The sequence below is a fragment of the Heptranchias perlo genome, chromosome 10, assembly GCF_035084215.1.
Source record: "Heptranchias perlo isolate sHepPer1 chromosome 10, sHepPer1.hap1, whole genome shotgun sequence".
Taxonomy (NCBI): domain Eukaryota; kingdom Metazoa; phylum Chordata; class Chondrichthyes; order Hexanchiformes; family Hexanchidae; genus Heptranchias; species Heptranchias perlo.
The window spans coordinates 36,928,768-36,949,233 of NC_090334.1; the positions used below are offsets into that span (position 1 = coordinate 36,928,768).

The following is a 20,466-nucleotide window of genomic DNA, read 5'->3' on the forward strand; positions in this document are numbered from 1 at the left end:
AAAAGTATTAGGTATAAACAATCACCTCTTAGCATCAGTTATTCTCTATTTAATAGAAGATTGTTGTTAAAGAGTGATCCAACTAGCAGGATGCAGAGACATTAATACATGATAAAAGCCTGCATCCTGAAAACAAGCTCAACTGCCAGGGCACAATAGTTACATCACAATTTAATTTCATCTATCACTAATGGTGAGAATGAATGTTCCAGCATTTTTATGCTGGAATTGGGGACCTTGAGCAGATTAAAGTACTTGGCTGTGCCTCATGATTTAATCAGCCTCTGTCCCCTATTCCAACATAAAACACGCTGGAACATTCATTATTACCGCATCAGTGATCAAATCACCTAATACAAGAGGAAAATTGTCATGTTAGGGCCAAAAAGTTAAAGAACTGATTGTAGTCAACAAGTAGAGTAATTAGGATGAAAACCTGATCGCAGGTGCCTTACAAAAGCTAGTCTTTGGTGATGAATGTTGAGTAAAATGCTGCCAAAGATCAATAAGACAAAGACTGAACTATAAGAAATTTAGCATTTTTTAAAACAATGTTTATAGCCAGTTATGAAGTTAGTTTTTTCAGCTTATCCCACAAAAGTTTGCACTAATTTTTCAAAAGCATTATTCTTGTTTGCAAAAACTAAAATGGATGATTCAAATACTCATGGGATCACTGTTCTCACAGTAGATGTTATGATATAAACAATATAGAATATATACTAGGGAGTGAGTTGGACCATAAATTAATCAAACAATTGACAGAGGAACTGGAGGTTTTACATTATTCATTTATTTCCAGGATCTCAGTTTGAATCCAAGCTTAATGAAATGATAGATCCAACCCATCATTTCATCACCTGGAAATAATAAAGCCAGGCTCTTTCCTGAGGTAGGATCAAAGTCCTACCTCCATTCTCCCTTTGATCTGCTGTAGTAGCTTCTTTATTAAAATATATTCTAGATTATTTATCTAAACTAATACATTTGTTGGGGAGATGTTAATCATAGTTTAACAAAAAGATGAACAAAATCTACTAGTGCATTGATCCAAACACATTGACATAATGCAGTTTGGATCATCCAGGATGTAAAATACTAAAATGCAGGTTAGAAACATTCGTGGGATCTGGCTGTGTAATAAGGATTAAGAGGGTGAAATAAATTCAGAGGTAAACCAGCCAAACCATTCTGCAATGTACAATAATTTGGGTGCATTATTGGCCTTTGTATCCCTGGCCTAGAGGGGGATAAATGTCCTTGGAAGCAGGATAGATAAAATAGAAAATCCATCCCATATGTTTTGCCTAATTTTACTTTTATATTGCACTTTTGGCATCAGTGCAGCATCATTAGGTGCCAAATGTACAACACAAAACAAGCAAATATACATTGGTATGTTGGTAGAAGGGATGGTCTCATAGTGGTCAATGTTGCACATCAATTCCAGTGTAAAAGCAGCCAGAATTAATTCCCACAAAAAAGATGTTTCTAAAGTATTAACAACCACTTTGATTTTAATGTTTGATTAGCTCTTCAAAATCACGACAGTAAGTCCATCATAAGGACTACAGTAATTCAAGAAACCTGCTCAAGGCAACAAGGGATCTGCAATAAATGCAGCCTTGCCCACATTCCAAAAACTAAAAAACTTGAAGTTGGTGAGCATATTTGACAATACATACATGGAACACTGACTTCTCTATTATGCTAGCAGGCTGTGATGAAGGTTTCCATTCACACCACTGAAAATACAGCGAATAGTACACCCTTTGGTCAGTGTAAAATTGCATTAAGATAAATTCACAATGAATCATTCCACAAGGCTTGCTAAACTACCCTACGGCAACTGTAACAAAAATACTAAAGTCTAGAGGTAGGATTGACATACTGTATGAAATGAATGGCATTCTACTTGCTGCACCTATCCCATTCAATAGAACGAATTTCAACTGATTAACTGAGCACTTGTCTTGACAGAGATTGAGGGTGTACTGGTTGCAGAGTCTTGTATAAGTGGACTACCCAAATGGTAAAGACAATGAAGTACCAAGTTGTATTAACTGAAAGGGTTCAGGTTCAGTTCAGTCTTTTCTGAAGTGGCTGATCCCAGCCAAGGCAACAATTGGCCTCAGGGTCCTGGGGGTGGGGAGAAGGTGGCAGAGGAAAGTCAGCTAGGATTCTCATTCCCCGTTGCTCTCCTGTGCTGAAATGAGTATATGGATGCCAGGAGCAGGCTTAGTTGTGATGCCCTCCATAGTCAAATAGCCCTTAGCATTCACACTCCATGCTCCCAGATGAAGAATGGCAACTTGTGCGAGTTACCAGGCAACTACCAACATCCACGAAACCATACCTCAAAAAAGAGAACTGAAATAAAAATGGAATATTCTAGTTCTAGAGTTCAGTAGGGACTTATACTTAACCCCTTAAAAACAAACTCAGATTTTTACCTATATCGAATGGTGTAAAATAAAACAAGACAACCTTAAAAAGGTTTTTTATTAACATGGTTCACATAATTTATATAACAAAAAGTTCATCCATGGACATTTGCAGTTTTTAAAAACAATCTCATTTTAAACTTTTTCATGCAAAATAACCAAAGTCCATCATTTTTGTTCACATCGCACACAGACTGAGGAAATGCATACAAATTGTAAATTCATGATAGGTCTTTACATGGGAGCTAATCTCCCAGACAATCTATATCTAGGTGCTTCTCAAACCAGCGAGACCACACCACGCCTGAAAGAAAATGGTGACAATTCAAGTGTGATTCAGTATTTGGCGGATACGATTTTGTGTTCATTTTACTTACAGACTCATCCAAGAAAATGTAAAATCCATCAATAACCAAGGAATGTGTATAAAAGTAGGGTTTTGTAACCATAGCAGGAATTATTTTGGCACAAAGCAAATTAGATACGTGCTTGCCCTTGGATAGTATATGATATGGGGAGAAAAACTTAAATAGGCCTCACAATATTTTTAATTTTTCTATTCCATTTACATGCTGTACCCAACACATCACATCTGTAAAGAGACTTTCTAAATTCACCAGATGCTTCAGAAAGAGGCTACCATCCAATTGGTCAACAGAATTACTCAGCTTTGTTTTCATTTTACTTTACCACAACTATACTGCTTATCGATTGAACAAAAACAGTTACAGTTTACATGAAACCACAGCCAGAAATAAGCACTTAATTCAATTTCACTGCCTTTACACAAAACAGAGACCAGACATGCTCAGCAAATTCAGTCTAGTTTGTTCAAATTATATTCCACAAATATAATCACATTAACTGCTCAAGAATACAATACAACTAACCAATGTATACATCAAAGTGTGCCTTTTCAAAAGTCTCCATTTTTTCTAATGTTCTTAATAAGTCAGTAATTGGTATAGTCAATATATTTGGCTGACAACACTATGATCTATCTGTATTTCCATTTGCAAAGCTTGAAATTCAGCAAATTGAAAGCAAATATATCACTTAACATTCTACACATTAGGCCTACTGTCAACATTATAGCATTTTCACATCCATTCGAGCCATCGTTTGTTCCATTCCACTGTTGAACATCAATGTGATGGTCTGGACTACTGAATGAAAATGTTAAGTAAAAAGTACAGGATTTTTCATCTGGTAGCACTGGATATCACAATCATGTGGCCATGATAGTATCTCAGGCTCACCGGATGTACTGTGGCAAGAAGAGCAAGGTAGAGTTGTGCACAGGTTGGGTCTCTCAAATTCAAAAGCAACACAGGTGTGCACTGTATGGGTGGTTTATTTGTCTCAGGCATGGCTTGAATCAAGCACCTTGAAGCAAAGGTCACAGTATTGACAAAATCCATCCATCCATCCATTTGGACAAATGGGTAATGGGGGAAGGGGGAGAATAGCTTTTAGCTGTACACAATGTCAAAAATAAACAAATAAAAATCTTGGTTTACTTAATGAGGACAGTAAGTAGAAAATGCACAAAACAAAAATAGCAAACTAGTAAAGTGACATTATACAAAGTATTTCACTTTCAAGTAACTTTTCCTCACCAGATAAAACTGAACACATTTAATGGCCAAATATTTCAGTAAATGGAACTGATCGTATTTCATTAATTATAATTCAGATGTCATAGCACCTTCATTGTTGTACAGAGACAATACAAAAAGTTCATACAAAAAATAAAAGACTTGAAATGAGCACTATGAAGCTACATATGTTTGATGGTGTACTTTCCTTTCTGTAGCTGAGAAATGTAAAGTTTGGACTTGCTGCTGTCTGTCCTCTTAAACCAAACTTCATCATTGTTGATCGTTGTTATTGTGGCACTAAAAAAAGACAGACATTTAGGTTATTGTCTTAATTGGAAACACATTCTTATAAGCTTGAGGCATTCCAATATGAGTAGTTGGTTTGCTTCCAGACCTTGAGATTATGCTGCAGTATACTAATGAACAAAAACTTGATGCATTCATCTGAAATTTCTCTTTGTTAAAATAGAGGATGAGAAGTTTCAGACAAATGATTTAATCCCACATCATAATTTCAGAGCCTTAGTTGTTATCTCTTGTTTCAAAGTAAAGGTACTCCAAGTAGGCCATTGGGACCAGATGCTGACAAAGCAGTTTACAACAAACCAAACTGGTCAAATAGCTAAACAGAGAAAAGCTGTGTACACGCAGACATTTTTTGTAAAACACCTACACCGGACACTCCCTGTGTGAGAGAATAATGCAACAAACTATCGCTGTGTTGCTAAAAGTATTGCTCTTGGTCTAATAGATTTTCTGTTCCAATGGTCTCTGTTACAGGCTCGCGTTTAGTATTCTTCACCACGAGTTCCTAATCTCAATGCATCAGGCATAGGCACTGAATGAAAGAAATGCTACTCACAGCGGTGAATAGAAAGAAGGGAGGAAGCGCAGTCACCCTGCATCATCTTGCGCCTCTCCCAGAGTCAGAGTCAAACACAGAGCAGCGTTGGATTAGGCCTAATAACTGATTTCTGCCTGTCTTTTTTAAATGGTGGGAAATGGTGCATGGAGTGGGCAGATGGCGAGAAATAATTTACCCAAGAATTAGTCTAGCACTCTGTATAAAAGTTCTTCCACACATCTAGTTATACCACCAAGAGAACACTTTCAAATAAATACACAGCACAAGCACAGCTTATACTGTGTTATATATTTTCTGCAGTAATCTATCTATACTAGTTTCAAACATTTGGGATCTTATAATTTTGCAAAATTAGTCATTTTAAACCACACACAAAAATGCAAATCATAAACATGCATCATTCCCATTAACATCAGGGAAGATAGAAACAGTCAGCAAGTGAAGTTACAAAACACTAAAGAAATCTCAGTTTAAGAAGTGACCCATGACAAGTCACTGAATCAAAAGGACATAACTTTTAATCCAAAGTTGCCAGCAAAGCAGCAACAAATATTTGTTGAGTTTTCTTTCCCGACAAAAGAAAAGCAGCCTAGTAAAGGCCTGACATATCAGGTCCTGCAGCTGTAAAAAGATATGCCCAGGTGGCATGTCTGACTTTACTTTCTTGAAGGATAGTGTATGCTATTCAGCATAATGGCAGTCAGCCAAATAAACATCACTGATTATGGAATAATTACTGAATTTGAGGTTATCAATTTTTCTTCCCTTACTAGTCCCTCCCAGCAACTCCTGAGTCAAGAGGGCAGCCTGTTCAAAGACCACCACCAATACAGGCTGCCCTTGGTTAGTTCAGTGAAGATTCCCATTAGATTATATCACACTCTCTCCACCACACCCAGGAAAGCTTCTGGGTATCTATTTCTCCATAAAACTGCAACTGAGATTGGGAATTCAGTAGCATGGAAGAGAAACCTGCAACTCCACAGTGCACCCACCACCTTATTGTTTCCCTGTTATTAAATTAAAAAGAACACCTTAATTGGGCCTGCCTTGTAACATTTACTACAACATCAAGAAACATTTGTCAGGTGAAAAAAACCTTTGGGGCTGAAAATATTTTCAAAGAAACACCTCTTCACATTTGGGTTCTTCAAGCCAATACCACTCCCCCTTCCCCAAATTTCATAGTCAATAAACTAACTTGAGTAACTGTAATTCAATAAACAATTGTGAATGTTCCACTAATTTAAGGAAATAAATATATAATTGCCTTATAGGATATTCATCTTTCTTGTCAATACATATTGTTTGCCCACGGCTGTACCATTCCCCATCGTAAAATAACCTGCCATCTTCTGATCTGGCACTGTGTAGCTGTTTTTCTGTCTTGTTGGATGCTGAAGTTTAAATAAAAAGAAAGTAAATACAGTTTCATGGTCATAATAAAACATACCAATATATTATTAAAATTTGACCTTTCTACTCACCATCTGACTTTACTCTATGTGGTCCAATTGTAGCCATTGCCTGATAAAATAAATTTCAGTATATTAAATTTTACTTGCTACAAGATTTTAGGGGTTAGAATAAATTTAGACATTGTAAATTTATATATAAAAAGACCCTCATTAATATAGCTTGTTATCCACTTTATTCCATCATTTACCACAGGCCCAAATAAGTGCAGACGTATTTTGTCTCATTTTGGGAGTGAGAAAATGACCGTCAATACATACTAGTGAAAAGAAAGTAAATGAACATCTGGAATGAAAAAGTATTAATTTAGTGACTTATGTGTTATTGCAGTAGCATGAAAGATAAAACTAAAACCCCTATTTAAATATGCATTAACAGCAAGCAAAAAGAAAAACTTGCAATTACATCCCTCAAAAGTGGTTCAAATTAAATGCAGAGACTATTGTTATGTAGTCAAATGTGGCAGTCATTTTGCACATAGTAAGACCCTACAAATAGCAATGAGAGAATGACCAGTTAATCTCCTCCTTGATGCTGTTGCTTGAGGATGGAATGTTGACCAAGACACTGGGAGAATTCCCAGCTCCTCTTCAAATGGTGCCATGGGATCTTTTATATTCACCCAAATGGCACCATAGTTTGACATCTCAGCCAAAGGACAACACCTCCAACAATGCAACACTCCCTCAACACAAATCTCAACCTAGATTACAAGCCCAAGTCCTGGATTGGGGACTACAGGCACTGATGTAAGTGAGATGAAACTGTTTATTTTAATGCAGCTGATTTGCATTAGCAGGGCTATACTCGCTTATAGTGGTGGAACAAGTTTCCTCCAAAACTGTGTCCCTGAGTTTCAGAGGAAACTGAAATGCCCAGCCTGTGCAGCCCATTTCCCCAACCACACAATTGTAAAGACACAAGTGAGGGCACATTAATAGGTAGGCTGGTTTCAATGCACATTGTGGTGCACAATAGCTCCTGTGGCATTCTGGCAATTCTAGTACTTTAGTATGGCTCCAACACAAAACCACCTGTTTAGGTAGAATTTAGATGACAGGTTTAGGCACACCAATTTTGGATTTGGCGATATATTATGCATGTAACTCCAGGAATGAATACAGTGACAGGTAATAACGTAATGGCAGCAAAATACACAAGGGAGTGGGAGGATGCTGTCCCTCTGCACAAGGGTTTTAAATTCACCTTGAAAAGGATGCAGGCTGTTAGCAGATGTGGAGAATCAACAGCAGCTAAATCTTGCATGCCAGATTGCTGAAATGCAGCATATGGAAATACAAGAGGGTAAAGTCAAATTTTCTACTTAATTGTTTGATGTTTTGCACAGCAATGTAATGTCACACTCAAGAACAGTGTCCAGTTAATAAACCAAAATATCGCCAAAATGTAATTCTCAAATTTCTTATTGTAACAGGTATAGCTGTCTTCTTTACAAAACAACCTAAATGATCAAATCAAGTATGTATACACAATACTATATTCATACTGTCTACCAAACAAACATTTACTTCATTGATTGAAGTGTTAAAACCAGTTGACACATCCTTTTGAATAAATTAGATCGTTAAACAGACCATTAGATATGATAAAAAAATCTCCACAAGTGAGACTGACTAAATAACTCAGTTTATCATATTGCATGCCTGCCCTGGACAGATCCTAATTTTTAGTACATATTCCCAAACTAGCCAGCAAAATAAATCCTGGAGTTCGCTGTTAACCTGCTGAAAAGATACATAACTGGGGATGGCCGTATCTTGCTATCTGCCATGCTGGCAAAAAAAAGTAAATCTAAAACAGAATAATGTAGGTGGCTATTTTAGCACATAATTCACATGATATCATTATGTTTTGGGGGTTTCTTTATTCTTTTTTTAATTGAAAATATCTTTGGCTTCCATTATTCAGACTATTCTTGCAGGTGATCCCTAGTTCCCTACATCCCAGAGTGTTTTCACTTGCTCAGGTATCTAGGTAAAATTTATAGTGTACCTAGGAAATGAACAGAGAACTCTTTAGTTAATTCCAGCTACTAGTTTAATCACACAATCTCATGTAATCTTCCTTGTCTTTGGGTGGCAGCAGGATAACATTGCACTACACTTAGGTAGTAACTGCCAAACAAATTTATTAAACAGTAAGAGAACAAGTGAATAGTAGCAATGACACAACATACATTTTTATAGAAACAAAATACTGCGGATGCTGGAAATCTGAAATAAAAACAGAAAATGCTGGAAACACTCAGCAGGTCAAGCTTTCTTCCCGCCACCCCCACCATCACCTGGCTCTGTACTTACTTAAAAGCTGTTAATCTCCAACATCTTCCAGTTCTGATGAAAGGTCATCAACCTGAAACGTTTATTGTTTCTCTCTATAGATGCTGCCTAATCTGCTTTTCCAGCATTTTCTGTTTTTATGATACATTTTTACAGTATTTACTAAGCTTTGCTAGTTCAAGTAGTAGAAAATAATAAATAGTTTGTAACTATTGTGCTAAACTACAATACAATTACTTTTTTTTTTAAAGCGGTTCTCTTTTTCTCTTTGGGAGGTACCTGGCCTGACTATCTCTCTTTCAAAGCTCTACATAAGAAATAGGAGCAGGAGTAGGCCAATCGGCCCTTCGAGCCTGCTCCGCCATTTAATAAGATCATGGCTGATCTGATCCTAACCTCAAATCTAAATTCATGTCCAATTTCCTGCCCGCTCCCCATAACCCCTAATTCCTTTCACTTCTAGGAAACTGTCTATTTCTGCTTTGAATTTATTCAATGATGTAGCTTCCACAGCTTCCTGGGGCAGCAAATTCCACAGACCTACCACCCTCTGAGTGAAGAAGTTTCCCCTCATCTCAGTTTTGAAGGAGCAGCCCCTTATTCTAAGATTATGTCCCCTAGTTCTAGTTTCACCCAACCTTGGGAACATCCTCACCGCATCCACCCGATCAAGCCCCTTCACAATCTTATATGTTTCAATAAGATCGCCTCTCATTCTTCTGAACTCCAATGAGTAGAGTCCCAATCTACTCAACCTCTCCTCATATGTCCACCCCCTCATCCCCGGGATTAACCGAGTGAACCTTCTTTGTACTGACTCGAGAGCAAGTATGTCTTTTCTTAGGTATGGACACCAAAACTGTATGCAGTATTCCAGGTGCGGTCTCGCCAATACCTTATATAACTGCAGCAATACCTCCCTGTTTTTATATTCTATCCCCCTAGCGATAAACGCCAACATTCCGTTGGCCTTCTTGATCACCTGCTGCACCTGCATACTAACTTTTTGATTTTCTTGCACTAGTACCCCCAGATCCCTTTGTACTGCAGTACTTTCCAGTCTCTTGCCATCAAGAAAATAACTTGCTCTCTGGTTTTTCCTGCCAAAGTGCATAACCTCACATTTTCCAATATTGTATTTCATCTGCCAAATCTCCGCCCACTCACCCAGCCTGTCTATATCCCCCTACAGGTTTTTTATGTCCTCCTCACTCTCTACTTTCCCTCCCATCTTTGTATCATCTGCAAACTTCGATATGTTGCACTCGGTCCCCTCCTTCAAATCGTTACACATCATGTAAAGATGTGCCCTTAACGAGAGGTCATCAACCTGAAATGTTAACTGTTTCTTTCTCCACAGGTGCTGCCTGACTTACTGAGTATTTCCAGCATTTTCTGTTTTTATTTCATATAAAGAAACATACTTTTCTAATTGTTGTCCAGTCTTCAAGTATATCAAGGTCTTGTAACATGTAAACTACATAAGGACGTTTGCTGGTTAAGGAAATTCCCAGAATCTGAAAATTAATTCCAATTTTCTCTAAATTCTGAATATATAAATCAAAAACCAACGAGCACAGAATGCTTAAGAATGAGGCACGTTTTGTCCTTTCATTTACAAGGTAATATTACATGGAATGACCACATTTTAAAACATTAACAAGCACACTAATTTACAATGGGCATTTCAAATACGACAAAGAATTCTCATGTTATATGTTAAAACACTAAATATTATATGTATTCATTTCAATAGAAGCTCTGCAAAATCATTTCCCAGCAGGGTTAACAGTCAATACCAGATTTTTTGTATCTGTTTACCAGTTGACTTTTCTGAAGCATTTGGTTTGTTGTGAAGATGAACTAAAAATAAAAAGGATATCAGAGACAACCACTGGCTTTTTCTTTTTGTCTGGACTAAATGGATCTTTCCTCTTGTTTTTTCTGGACTGTAACTCATCATTCCATAGCTCTGAAAGACACAGGTTACAATATATTAATGCAGATCGTGTATTTAATGATGAGAATGATTAATTTTTAAAATATAAATTATAAGTAGTTTTAATACACATTTATGGGCAGATTTTTAGCAACAAGAATCAAGAACACCATATTGCATTGGTGGTAGTGCAAGTGCCAATTTACTTTTGTCTATTTTAGATAAGTTTGTTTTATGATGAATTTAAAAGGGCACAGTACTGCAGTCCTACAATAAAGAGCTAACCTGCAAAACATTTATTAATTATACTTAGTTTGAACTGAACAGCTGACATACCTGATGTGATGTCAATGCTGTGCCGGTCTTCTTCAAGTCGCCGGATCCTCTCCTCCAGTTCACTTTGTACAGTATCATACAGAAGCAGCTTCTCACTCTAGGGAGCAACGGAATATAAGTTAGTTATTTGGAATGATTTTATGTATAACTATTTCTATTTTTTATTTATTCATTCTCAGGGCATGGGCATCAAGGCTGGCATTTATTGCCCATCCGTAGTTAAGAACATAAGAAATAGGAGCAGGAGTTGGTCACACGGCCCCTCGAGCCTGCTCCGCCATTCAATAAGATCATGGCTGATCTTCGACCTCAACTTCATTTTCCTGCCGGATCCCCATATCCCTTCATTCCCCTAGAGTCCAAAAATCTATCGATTTCAGCCTTGAATATACTCAACAACAGAGCATCCGCAGCCCTCTGGGGTAGAGAATTCCAAAGATTCACAACCCTCAGTGATGAGATTCCTCCTCATCTCAGTCCCAAATGGCCGACCCCTTATCCTGAGACTATGCCCCCTAGTTCTAGACTCTCCAGCCAGGGGAAACAGCCTCTCATCGTATACCCTGTCAAGCCCTCTCAGAATTTTATACGTTTCAACAAGATCACCTCTCATTCTTCTAAACTCCAGAGAATATAGGCCCATTCTACTCACTCTATCCTCTTAGGACAACCCTCTCATCCCAGGAATCAATCTAGTGAACCTTGGTTGCACTGCCTCTAAAGGTAAGTATATCCTTCCTTAGGTAAGGAGACCAAAACTGTACATAGTACTCCAAGTGTGATCCCACCAAAAGCCCTGTACAATTGTAGCAAGACTTCCTTACTCTTGTACTCCAAACCCCTTGCAATAAAGGTCAACATACCATTTGCCTTCCTAAATGCTGGCTGTACCTGTATGTTAACTTTGTGTGTTTCATGTACAAGGACACCCAAATCTCTATGAACACCAACATTTAATAGTTTCTCATCATTTAAAAAATATTCTGTTTTTCTATTCTTCCTGCCAAAGTGAATAACCTCACATTTCCCCACATTATACTCCATCTGCCACCTTCTTGCCCACCTGTCTATATCCTTTTGCAGACTCTATGTGCCCTCCCTGCAGCTTACCTTCCCACCTAGCTTTGTATTGTCAGCAAATTTGGATACATTACACTCAGTACCCTTCATCTAAATCATTAATACAGATTGTAAATAGCTGAGGTCCAAGTACTGATTGCTACAGCACCCCACTAGTTACAGCCTGCCAATCTGAAAATGACCCGTTTATTTTCTGTCCATTAACCCATCTTCTATCCATGCTAATATATTACCCCAACCCCCACGAGCCCTTATCTTGTATAACAACCTTTTATGTGGTACGTTATCAAATGCCTTTTGAAAATCCAAATATACTACATCCACTGGTTCCCCTTTATCTACCCTGCTAGTTACATCCTCAAAAAACTCGAATAGATATCAAACACGATTTCCCTTTTATAAAACCATGTTTATTCTGCCTAATCATACTATGATTTTCTAAGTGCCCTGTTACCACTAAATAATGGATTCCAGCATTTTCCCGACGACTGATGTCAGGCTAACTGGCCTGTAGTTTCCCGTTTTCTCTCTCCCTCCTTTCTTGAATAGTGGTGTTACATTTTCTACCTTCCAATCCACTGGGACCGTTCTAGAATCTAGGGAATTTTGGAAGATCACCACCAATGCATCCACTATCTCAACAGCCACCTCTTTTAGAACCCTAGGATGCAGGCCATCAGATCCAGGGGATTTGTCAGCTTTTAGTCCTATAAATTTCTCCAGTACTTTTTCTTTACTAATATTAATTACTTTAAGTTCCTCACTCTCAGTAGACCTTTGGTTCCCCACTATTTCTGGTATGTCTTTTGTGTCTTCTACTGTGAAGACAGATACAAAATTTGTTTAACATCTCTGCCATTTCCTTATTCCCCATTATAATTTCTCCTGTCTCAGCCTCTAAGGGACCCACATTTACTTTTGCTACTCTCTTCCTTTTTACATACTTGTAGAAGCCCTTGCAATCTGTTTTTGTATTTCTTGCTAGTTTACTCTCATATTCTATTTTCTCCCTCATCATCAAATTTTGGTCATCCTTTGCTGGTTTCTAAAACTCTCCCAATCCTCAAGCTTACTACTCTTCTAGGCAACATTATAAACCTCTTCTTTTAATCTAAATACTATCCTTAATGTCTTTAGTTAGTCACGGATGGATCAATTTTCTCATGGAGTTTTTATTTCTTAATGGAATGTATATTCGTTGAGAACTATGAAATATTTCTTTAAATGTTTGCCATTGCTTATCTACCGTCACACCCTTTAATCAAATTTACCAATCTACCTTAGCCAACTCACCCCTCATACCTATATAATTGGCTTTATTTAAGTTTAAGGCTCCAATACGTCACTCTCGAACTCAATGTGAAATTCAACCTTATTATGATCACTCTTCCCCAGAGCATCCCTTACTATGAGATTACTAATTAACCTATCTCATTACATAAGATCTAAAATAGCCTGTTCCCTGGTTTCCCACAACAATACACAATGTATTGTTCTAGGAAACTGTATCGGATGCATTCCATGAACTCGTCCTCCAAACTACTTTTGCCAATTGATTTGCTCAGTCTATAAGATTAAAGTCCTCCACGATTATTGCATTACCTTTGTTACAAGCTCCTATTATTTCTTGATTAATACTCTGTCCAACAGGATCACTTCTGTTAGGGGGACCATTAACTACTCCCACCAATGTTTTCTGCCCCTTGTTATTTCTTATCTCCACCCATACTGATTCTACTTCCTGATCTTCCATTGAGAAGGTGGTGGTAGACCTTCTTGAACCGCTGCAGTCAGTGTTGTGAAGGTTTTCCCACAATGTTGTTAGGTAGGGAGTTGCAGGATTTAGACCCAGTGATAATAAAGGAAGGGTGATATATGTCCAAGTCAGGATGGTGTGTGGCTTGGAGGGGAACTTGGAGGTGATGGTATTCCCATGCACCTGCTGTCCTGTCCTTCTAGGTGCTGGAGGTCACAGGTTTGGGAGGTGCTGCCGAAGAAGTCTTGGCGAGTTGCTGCAGAACATCCTTTAGATAGCACACATTACAGCCACGGAAAGCTTATGGTGGAAGGAATGGATGTTTCAGCCTGTGGATGGGGTGTTGATCAAGCAGACTACTTTGTCCTGGATGGTGTCAAGCTCCTGGAGTAATGTTGGAGCTGCACCCAGCCAGGCAAGTGGAGAGTATTCCATCACACTCCTGATGTGCCTTGTAGGTGATAGTGAGGCTTTGAAGAGTCATGAGGAGAGCCACTTGCCCCAGAATACCCATCCTTTGACCCGTTCTAGTAGCCACGACATTTACGTGAATAATTCAGTTTAGTTTCTGGTCAATGGTAACCCCCAGGATGTGGCGGCAGGGGGGGGGGGGGGTGGCCTCTGCGATGAAAATGACATTGAATGTCAAAGGGAGGTAGTTATGTTCTCTCTTGTTGGAGATGGTCATTCTCTGACATTTGTGCACAAATGTTACTTGCCACTTATCAGCCGAAGCCTGGAGGTTGTCCGCGTCTTGCGGCATGGACTGCTTCATTATCTGAGGAATTGCCAGTGAAGCTAAACACTATGGAATCATCAGCAAACAGCCCCACTTCTGATCTTATGATGGAGGGAAGATCATTGATGAAGCAGCTGAAGATAGTTGGGCCTAGCACACCTTCCTGAGGAACTCTTGCAGCAATGTCCTGGGCTGAGATGATTGGCCTCCAACAACTACTACCATCTTCCCTTGTGCCAGATATGATTCCAGCCACTGGAGAGTTTTCCCCCTTGATCCCCATTGACTTCAGTTTTACTAGGTCGCCTTGGTGCCACACTTGGTCAAATGCTGCCTTGATGTAATGGGCAGTCACTCTCACCTCACCTCTGGAATTCAGCTCGAGTCCATGTTTGGACCAAAGCTGTAATGAGATCTGGAACAATGTGGTTCTAGCAGAACCCAAACTAAGCATCAGTGAGCAGGTTACTGGTGAGTGTCACTTGATAGCACTGTTGACGACTCCTTCAATCACTTTGCTGATGATTGGGAATAGGCTGATGGGGCCGTAATTGGCTGGGTTGAATGTGTCCTGCTTTTTGTGGACAGGACGTACCTGGGCAGTTTTCCACATTGTCGGATAATAGCCAGTGTTGTAGCTGTACTGGAACAGTTTAGCTAAGGACTATGGTCTAGTTTTGGAGCACAGTTCTTCTGCATTACAACTAGGATATTGTCAGGGTTCGTAGCCTTTGCTGTGTCCAGTACACTCAGCTGTTTCTTGATTCACGTAGAGTAAGTTAAATTGGTTGAAGATTAGCATCTGTGATGGTGGGGACCTGAGGAGGAGGCCAAGAAGGATCATCTACTCAGCACTTCTGGCTGAAGATGGTTATGAACACTTCAGCCTTGTCTTTTGCACTCACATGCTGGGCTCTGCCATCATTGAGGATGGGGATGTTCATGTTCATGGAGCCTTCCCCTCCCGTTAGTTGCTTAATTGTCCACTACCATTCGTGACAGGATGTGGCAGGACTGCAGGGCTTTGACCTGATCTATTTGTTGTGGGATCATTTAGCTGTCTATTGCATGTTGCTTCCATTGTTTAGCATGCATGTAGTCCTGTGTTGCAGCTTCACCTGGTTGGCACCTCATTTTCAGGTATGCCTGGTGCTGCTCATGGCATGATCTTCTACATTCTTTATTGAACCAGGGTTTGTCATCTGGCTCGATGCTGATGGAGGAGTGAGGAATATGCCGAGCCACGAGGGTACAAATTGTGGTGGTATACAATTCTCCTGCTGCTGATAGCCCACAGATTCTCATGGATGCCCAGCTTTGAGCTGCTAGATCTGTTCTTAATCTATCCCATTTAGCACAGTGGTAGTGACACATGACACGATGGTGGGTGTCCTCAGTATGAAGACGGGACTTGGTCTCCACAAAGATTGTGCTGTGGTCACTCCTACCATTGCTGTCAAGGACAGATGCATCTGCGACAGGGTACTGTATGTAGTGGTTAAATTACTGGACTAGTAATCCAGAGGCCTGGACTAATAATCCAGAAAACGCAAGTTCAAATCCCACCACAGCAGTTTGAGAATTTGAATTTAATTAAAAAAAAACAAAATCTGTATCAGTAAAAGTGACCACGAAACTGTCTGATAGTCATAAAAACCCAGCTGGTTCACTAATATTCTTTAGGGAAGGAAAACTGCCGTCGTGACCCCTGTACCACACCAACGGAGTTGACTCTTAGCTGCCCTAACAAAAGAATAAAACTGGACGGACCAAACAGTTGTGGCCTAGGCATCGAATCAGGACATGACAAACGCACACCCAGCCCAGCTGATCATGAAAAGTCCTCCTCACTAACCTCTATTGGGAGAGCTGTCGCACAGACTAGTTAAGCAACAGCCTGACATAGTCATACTTACAGCATCATACCTATAAGCCAAGGTCCCAGACTCTTGCATCACTATCCCACTCCTGTCCCACTGGCAGGACAGACCCACCCGAGATGGGTGGGACAGTAATATATAGTCGGGGTGGGGGGTGGAAGTGGCCCTGGGAGTCTTCAACGCTGACTTCGGACCCAATGGCTTCAGATTAAACATGGGCATAGAAACCTCCTGCTGATTACCACCAACCATCCTCCCTTAGCTGATGAATCAGTACTCCTCCATGTTGAACATCATTTGGAGGAAGCGCTGAGGGTAGCATGGGCACAGAATGTACTCTAGGTGGGGGACTTCAATGTCCATCACCAAGAGTAGCTTGGTAGTATCGTCAGTGACTGAGCTGGCCTGAAGGACATAGTTTCCTGACTGGGATTGCAGTAGGCGGAGAGAACCAACATGAGGGAATAACCTATTTGACCTCATCCTCACCAATCTACCTGTCACAGATGCAATAGTAGGAGTGTCCACCACACAGTTAACTACTGCTTACCTCCCAGTGTTGGAATGCAGCCTGCACTTCGCACTCGTATTGGTTCTTTACAGTTTTTAAACAGAGTTCCCTATAGATACCTGTAACCAGAAAATCACCTGTTCAGATGGAGAGTTAATGAGATGATTCATATTCATATGTAGGACTTCTAAATTAACATTTATATTAGGATCCCTACCAGATCGAGTGGAACCCTCTTATCATAATCAATTTAAAAGCTACATTTTATGTTGTTAAACGTGTTGCATTAAGTAGGCTTATTGAGTTACATCGAAACTACAGCTCAGAAACAGACAATTTGGCTCAACTGGTCTGCCGGCGTTTATGTTCCACACGAGCCTCCTCCCTCCCTACTTCAACTAACCCTATCAGGATACCCTTCTATTCCTTTCTCCCCCCCGTGTGCTTATCTAGCTTCCCTTATAAAACAAAGTGATAGGATGGAGAGGTCTACCCTCCCCCAGGCTTGCAAGGATTGCTAACTGAAAATATGCATTTAAAAAGGAACACAATAGAATTTTTTGGACAGACTATTTCCTACAGTTTTCTTATAATGGTTATGTTGTCAATTAATACAGTAGTTACCCTTACAACTCATTCTAATAACCTATATAATAGCTCCTTAAATAAACAATGGCCATATTCCACAAGGTTTAGTGCTTCTTTGTCAATACTGAAACCAGGTAAAATGCATCCCTTGATACGACTTGTTTTTTAAATTCTGTTCCCAAAGAGAGTATTGAAAATAGAATGTTATTGTACTATATAATAAAGCACAAATTTGGCCTGGAAAGTAAAGAATTTTTCCCCCCAATTTTGTCACCTCCTCTCCTGAAGGCAGTGAATAATGCTAGATACTGTTCCACTAGTGTCGGCAGGCCTCCCAACTTACCAAAGCACCTACACTTTAAGTTGGTGATCACGTATAGCAAATATTGGAAGGTTATTTTACCACATGGGGGGTGGAAGGGGGAGGAGAAAAAAAACCACAGCTAATCTTCTTACCCGATGTTGATATGCACAAGCTTTCAGCAATGTTCATTAAATAGTGATCAAAATCAAAAACCTAAACTGATTATCTCTTTCTCCCCCTCCCTACACTGGAAGCACAGAAGCCAATTGTAATGCCTTATTACAGCCGCAGCTGAGATCAGCCAACTCAGTAGTACACCATAAGCAGTGTCTGCAAGAATATTTCATGTTCTACAAACGAGGCCAAAACTATGAAAAAGGACAACACATATGAACAGATAACTAATATCCTAAAATTTAAAATTTGAAAATAAAGTATTAACTGAGTATTGACAAGTTTCATGCTCGATTATAGGATATGATCTTTGGATACTATGGTTTGAGGGTAGTCTTAATATCTGGCTATTAAAGGTTTTACAATTAATTTTGGTGTAAGATTCCATACGTACTTATTATAATGTAATGTGATTGGACTATAATTGCCAAAAGATCCCTTTTAAGGAACAGCACAGATAATACAACGTATTTTCTCCTTTGAAACATGGGTTCAAATCCAAACTAAATTGATGGGATAAAAATTTCTTCTCTCTGCTGGTTGCAAGAGCAGTATCAAAGTCTGCTCCTAGAGCGTGGATTAGTAACACAAAACTGCTACAATTTAACAAGATTGAGAACCTCACAGAGAATGGTCTGAAGAACAGCTAATGAAGGAAGTAGAAAACTTTGGAGCACCCATATTTTTTTGAAGATGGTGTTGAAGGGCTAGTTAAGTAGAAGGACCCGAATGTTATTTTTAAAAGTAATATAACATTTCTTTTTTAAAAAGTTAAAATGACAGTGCTGTCCTTTTAAAAAAATTCTCAAGGCTAAGGGTGCATGCTGGAGTACTTCTTCATGATAAAATATTTGGGGCATGATTTTATCAGGGCAGTGGACTCTCAGTAGGGGGGTAGGGGGAGCGGTCAATGGGCGTGTGGGACCCAGGGAAAAAATTATTACCTCTCTCCACATGATCGCAATTTAATTGGAGGCCCTTATTGGGGCTTCCAGGTTTCGCATGCGACAGGCAACCAGATTGACAGGCTGACTACCTTTCGGCAGTGAAAGGAAATGCAAATCAGAGAGGGGGGTGGGAGAAAGAGCGAGAGCGCTCATGGGGTTTGAGAAAAATTGGAGAGTGGGGGTGGGGGTCAGTGGTCATACAGTGGGGGGACATCACATAGTGAGTTGGACATCACAGTGAGTTGGACATCGGAGGGGGGACATTGTGGGGGGAGTCGGAGAGGTCAGACGTCGTGGGTCGAACATCAGGGGTTGGAAGGCCGGCTGATTCAGGGTCCGATCACGCCAGGTAGGCTTGTTGGGCCTGGATGAAGCACTCCTCCGGGCCCACAGGCAGTGCAATAAAAGGCACTCACCTCATGGATCCAGCCCTTCCCACCTGCTTTCACCTGGCGTGAATTGGAAGCGATGGGAAACCTGAACAGGTAAGGTTAAAATCATTTTAGGTGTCCAATACACAAAATATAAAGTACTGTAAGTATCTCAATGAGATATAGTGCCTCTAAAGTATCGGCCCACTGGATTTAAATGGGGGCGGGACTTCCTGGTGACTGCTGTGCATATGCACACAGATCTGCCTGGGTTAAACCCAAAAATGGGCAAATTGGAGGCGGGGTTTCTGCCCGCTCCCAAAAACATTGATTTACTCTGCCCTACGCCCCCAACCCACCCGATTTAGGGGCTAAAATCATGCCCTAGGATAGAGTAGAGAGCGCTAATTATTCATTTTAGTGTGTGGGTATACCTGATCATTACCACGTGCATGTATACCACATGCGCACGTGTTGAAAACAGGCTATTAAAAATAGAAATACCTTCAATTCACCAACATGAACAGGAGTCACTTTGGAAAGTATAAACGTTTACCAAAAATTTGTTCATTTAAGAATAGAAAGCAATACCTGATCTAAGTTAGAGTACAGAAATACCACAGATCTGAGAAACAAAAGTACAATACCTCAATGTTGAGCTCAAAGTCCTTGAAAATGTTATCAATGAAAAGGAAATCCCAATCTGATGACAATTGCACAACAGAAACTTATTGAAATATTATGAACAGTCTTGTCTTGCACACATTTTCAGAATCTTAGTCATCTTCGATCAATGCTATTAACCCTTAAAGCACTAATCACAGTATGTGTTAGTTATTAACTTTTTGTTGCTCTGAACTAAGAACAGTAATAAAATTATCCAGGGAAGCTGATTCAAAAGCGGACACTATGAAGCAATTTAAACTTGTTTGAACTTCAAGTTATAAATAACAACTGTGGGGAATGTGGAGTTGGTGAGTACATGAAGTTTATTTACAATACAGGTCAGGATGTTCTGTAATTGTAGACTGTTGAAAATCCTGCATCTAAGCACCAAAATTGCAGGTTATGAACATTACAAATCAGGATCAGACACCATCTGCTAAACAAGGCATAAAATCAACAACATGCACATTAAAAAAAATTGTACGCTGA

The 20,466-nt window shown here is 39.6% G+C and overlaps 1 protein-coding gene across 2 annotated transcripts in view; it reads right to left on the reverse strand.

The window, feature by feature from the left end:
* Positions 1-677: 677 nt before the first annotated feature.
* The window catches only part of brms1la (BRMS1 like transcriptional repressor a), a 35,360-nt gene continuing 15,571 nt past the window's right edge, over positions 678-20,466 (reverse strand). The window contains exons 4-11 of one of the 2 annotated variants that reach the window (XM_067991481.1): positions 16,967-17,046; positions 10,962-11,058; positions 10,569-10,658; positions 10,111-10,175; positions 7,593-7,661; positions 6,398-6,437; positions 6,181-6,307; positions 678-4,342 (exon numbers count right to left, since the gene is read on the reverse strand). In XM_067991481.1, the coding sequence (XP_067847582.1) occupies positions 4,225-4,342; positions 6,181-6,307; positions 6,398-6,437; positions 7,593-7,661; positions 10,111-10,175; positions 10,569-10,658; positions 10,962-11,058; positions 16,967-17,046 (686 nt within the window). In that variant the 3' untranslated portion in view covers positions 678-4,224. The remainder of the gene's footprint in view (positions 4,343-6,180; positions 6,308-6,397; positions 6,438-7,592; positions 7,662-10,110; positions 10,176-10,568; positions 10,659-10,961; positions 11,059-16,966; positions 17,047-20,466) is intronic. The other variant, XM_067991482.1, reaches the window with a different exon arrangement.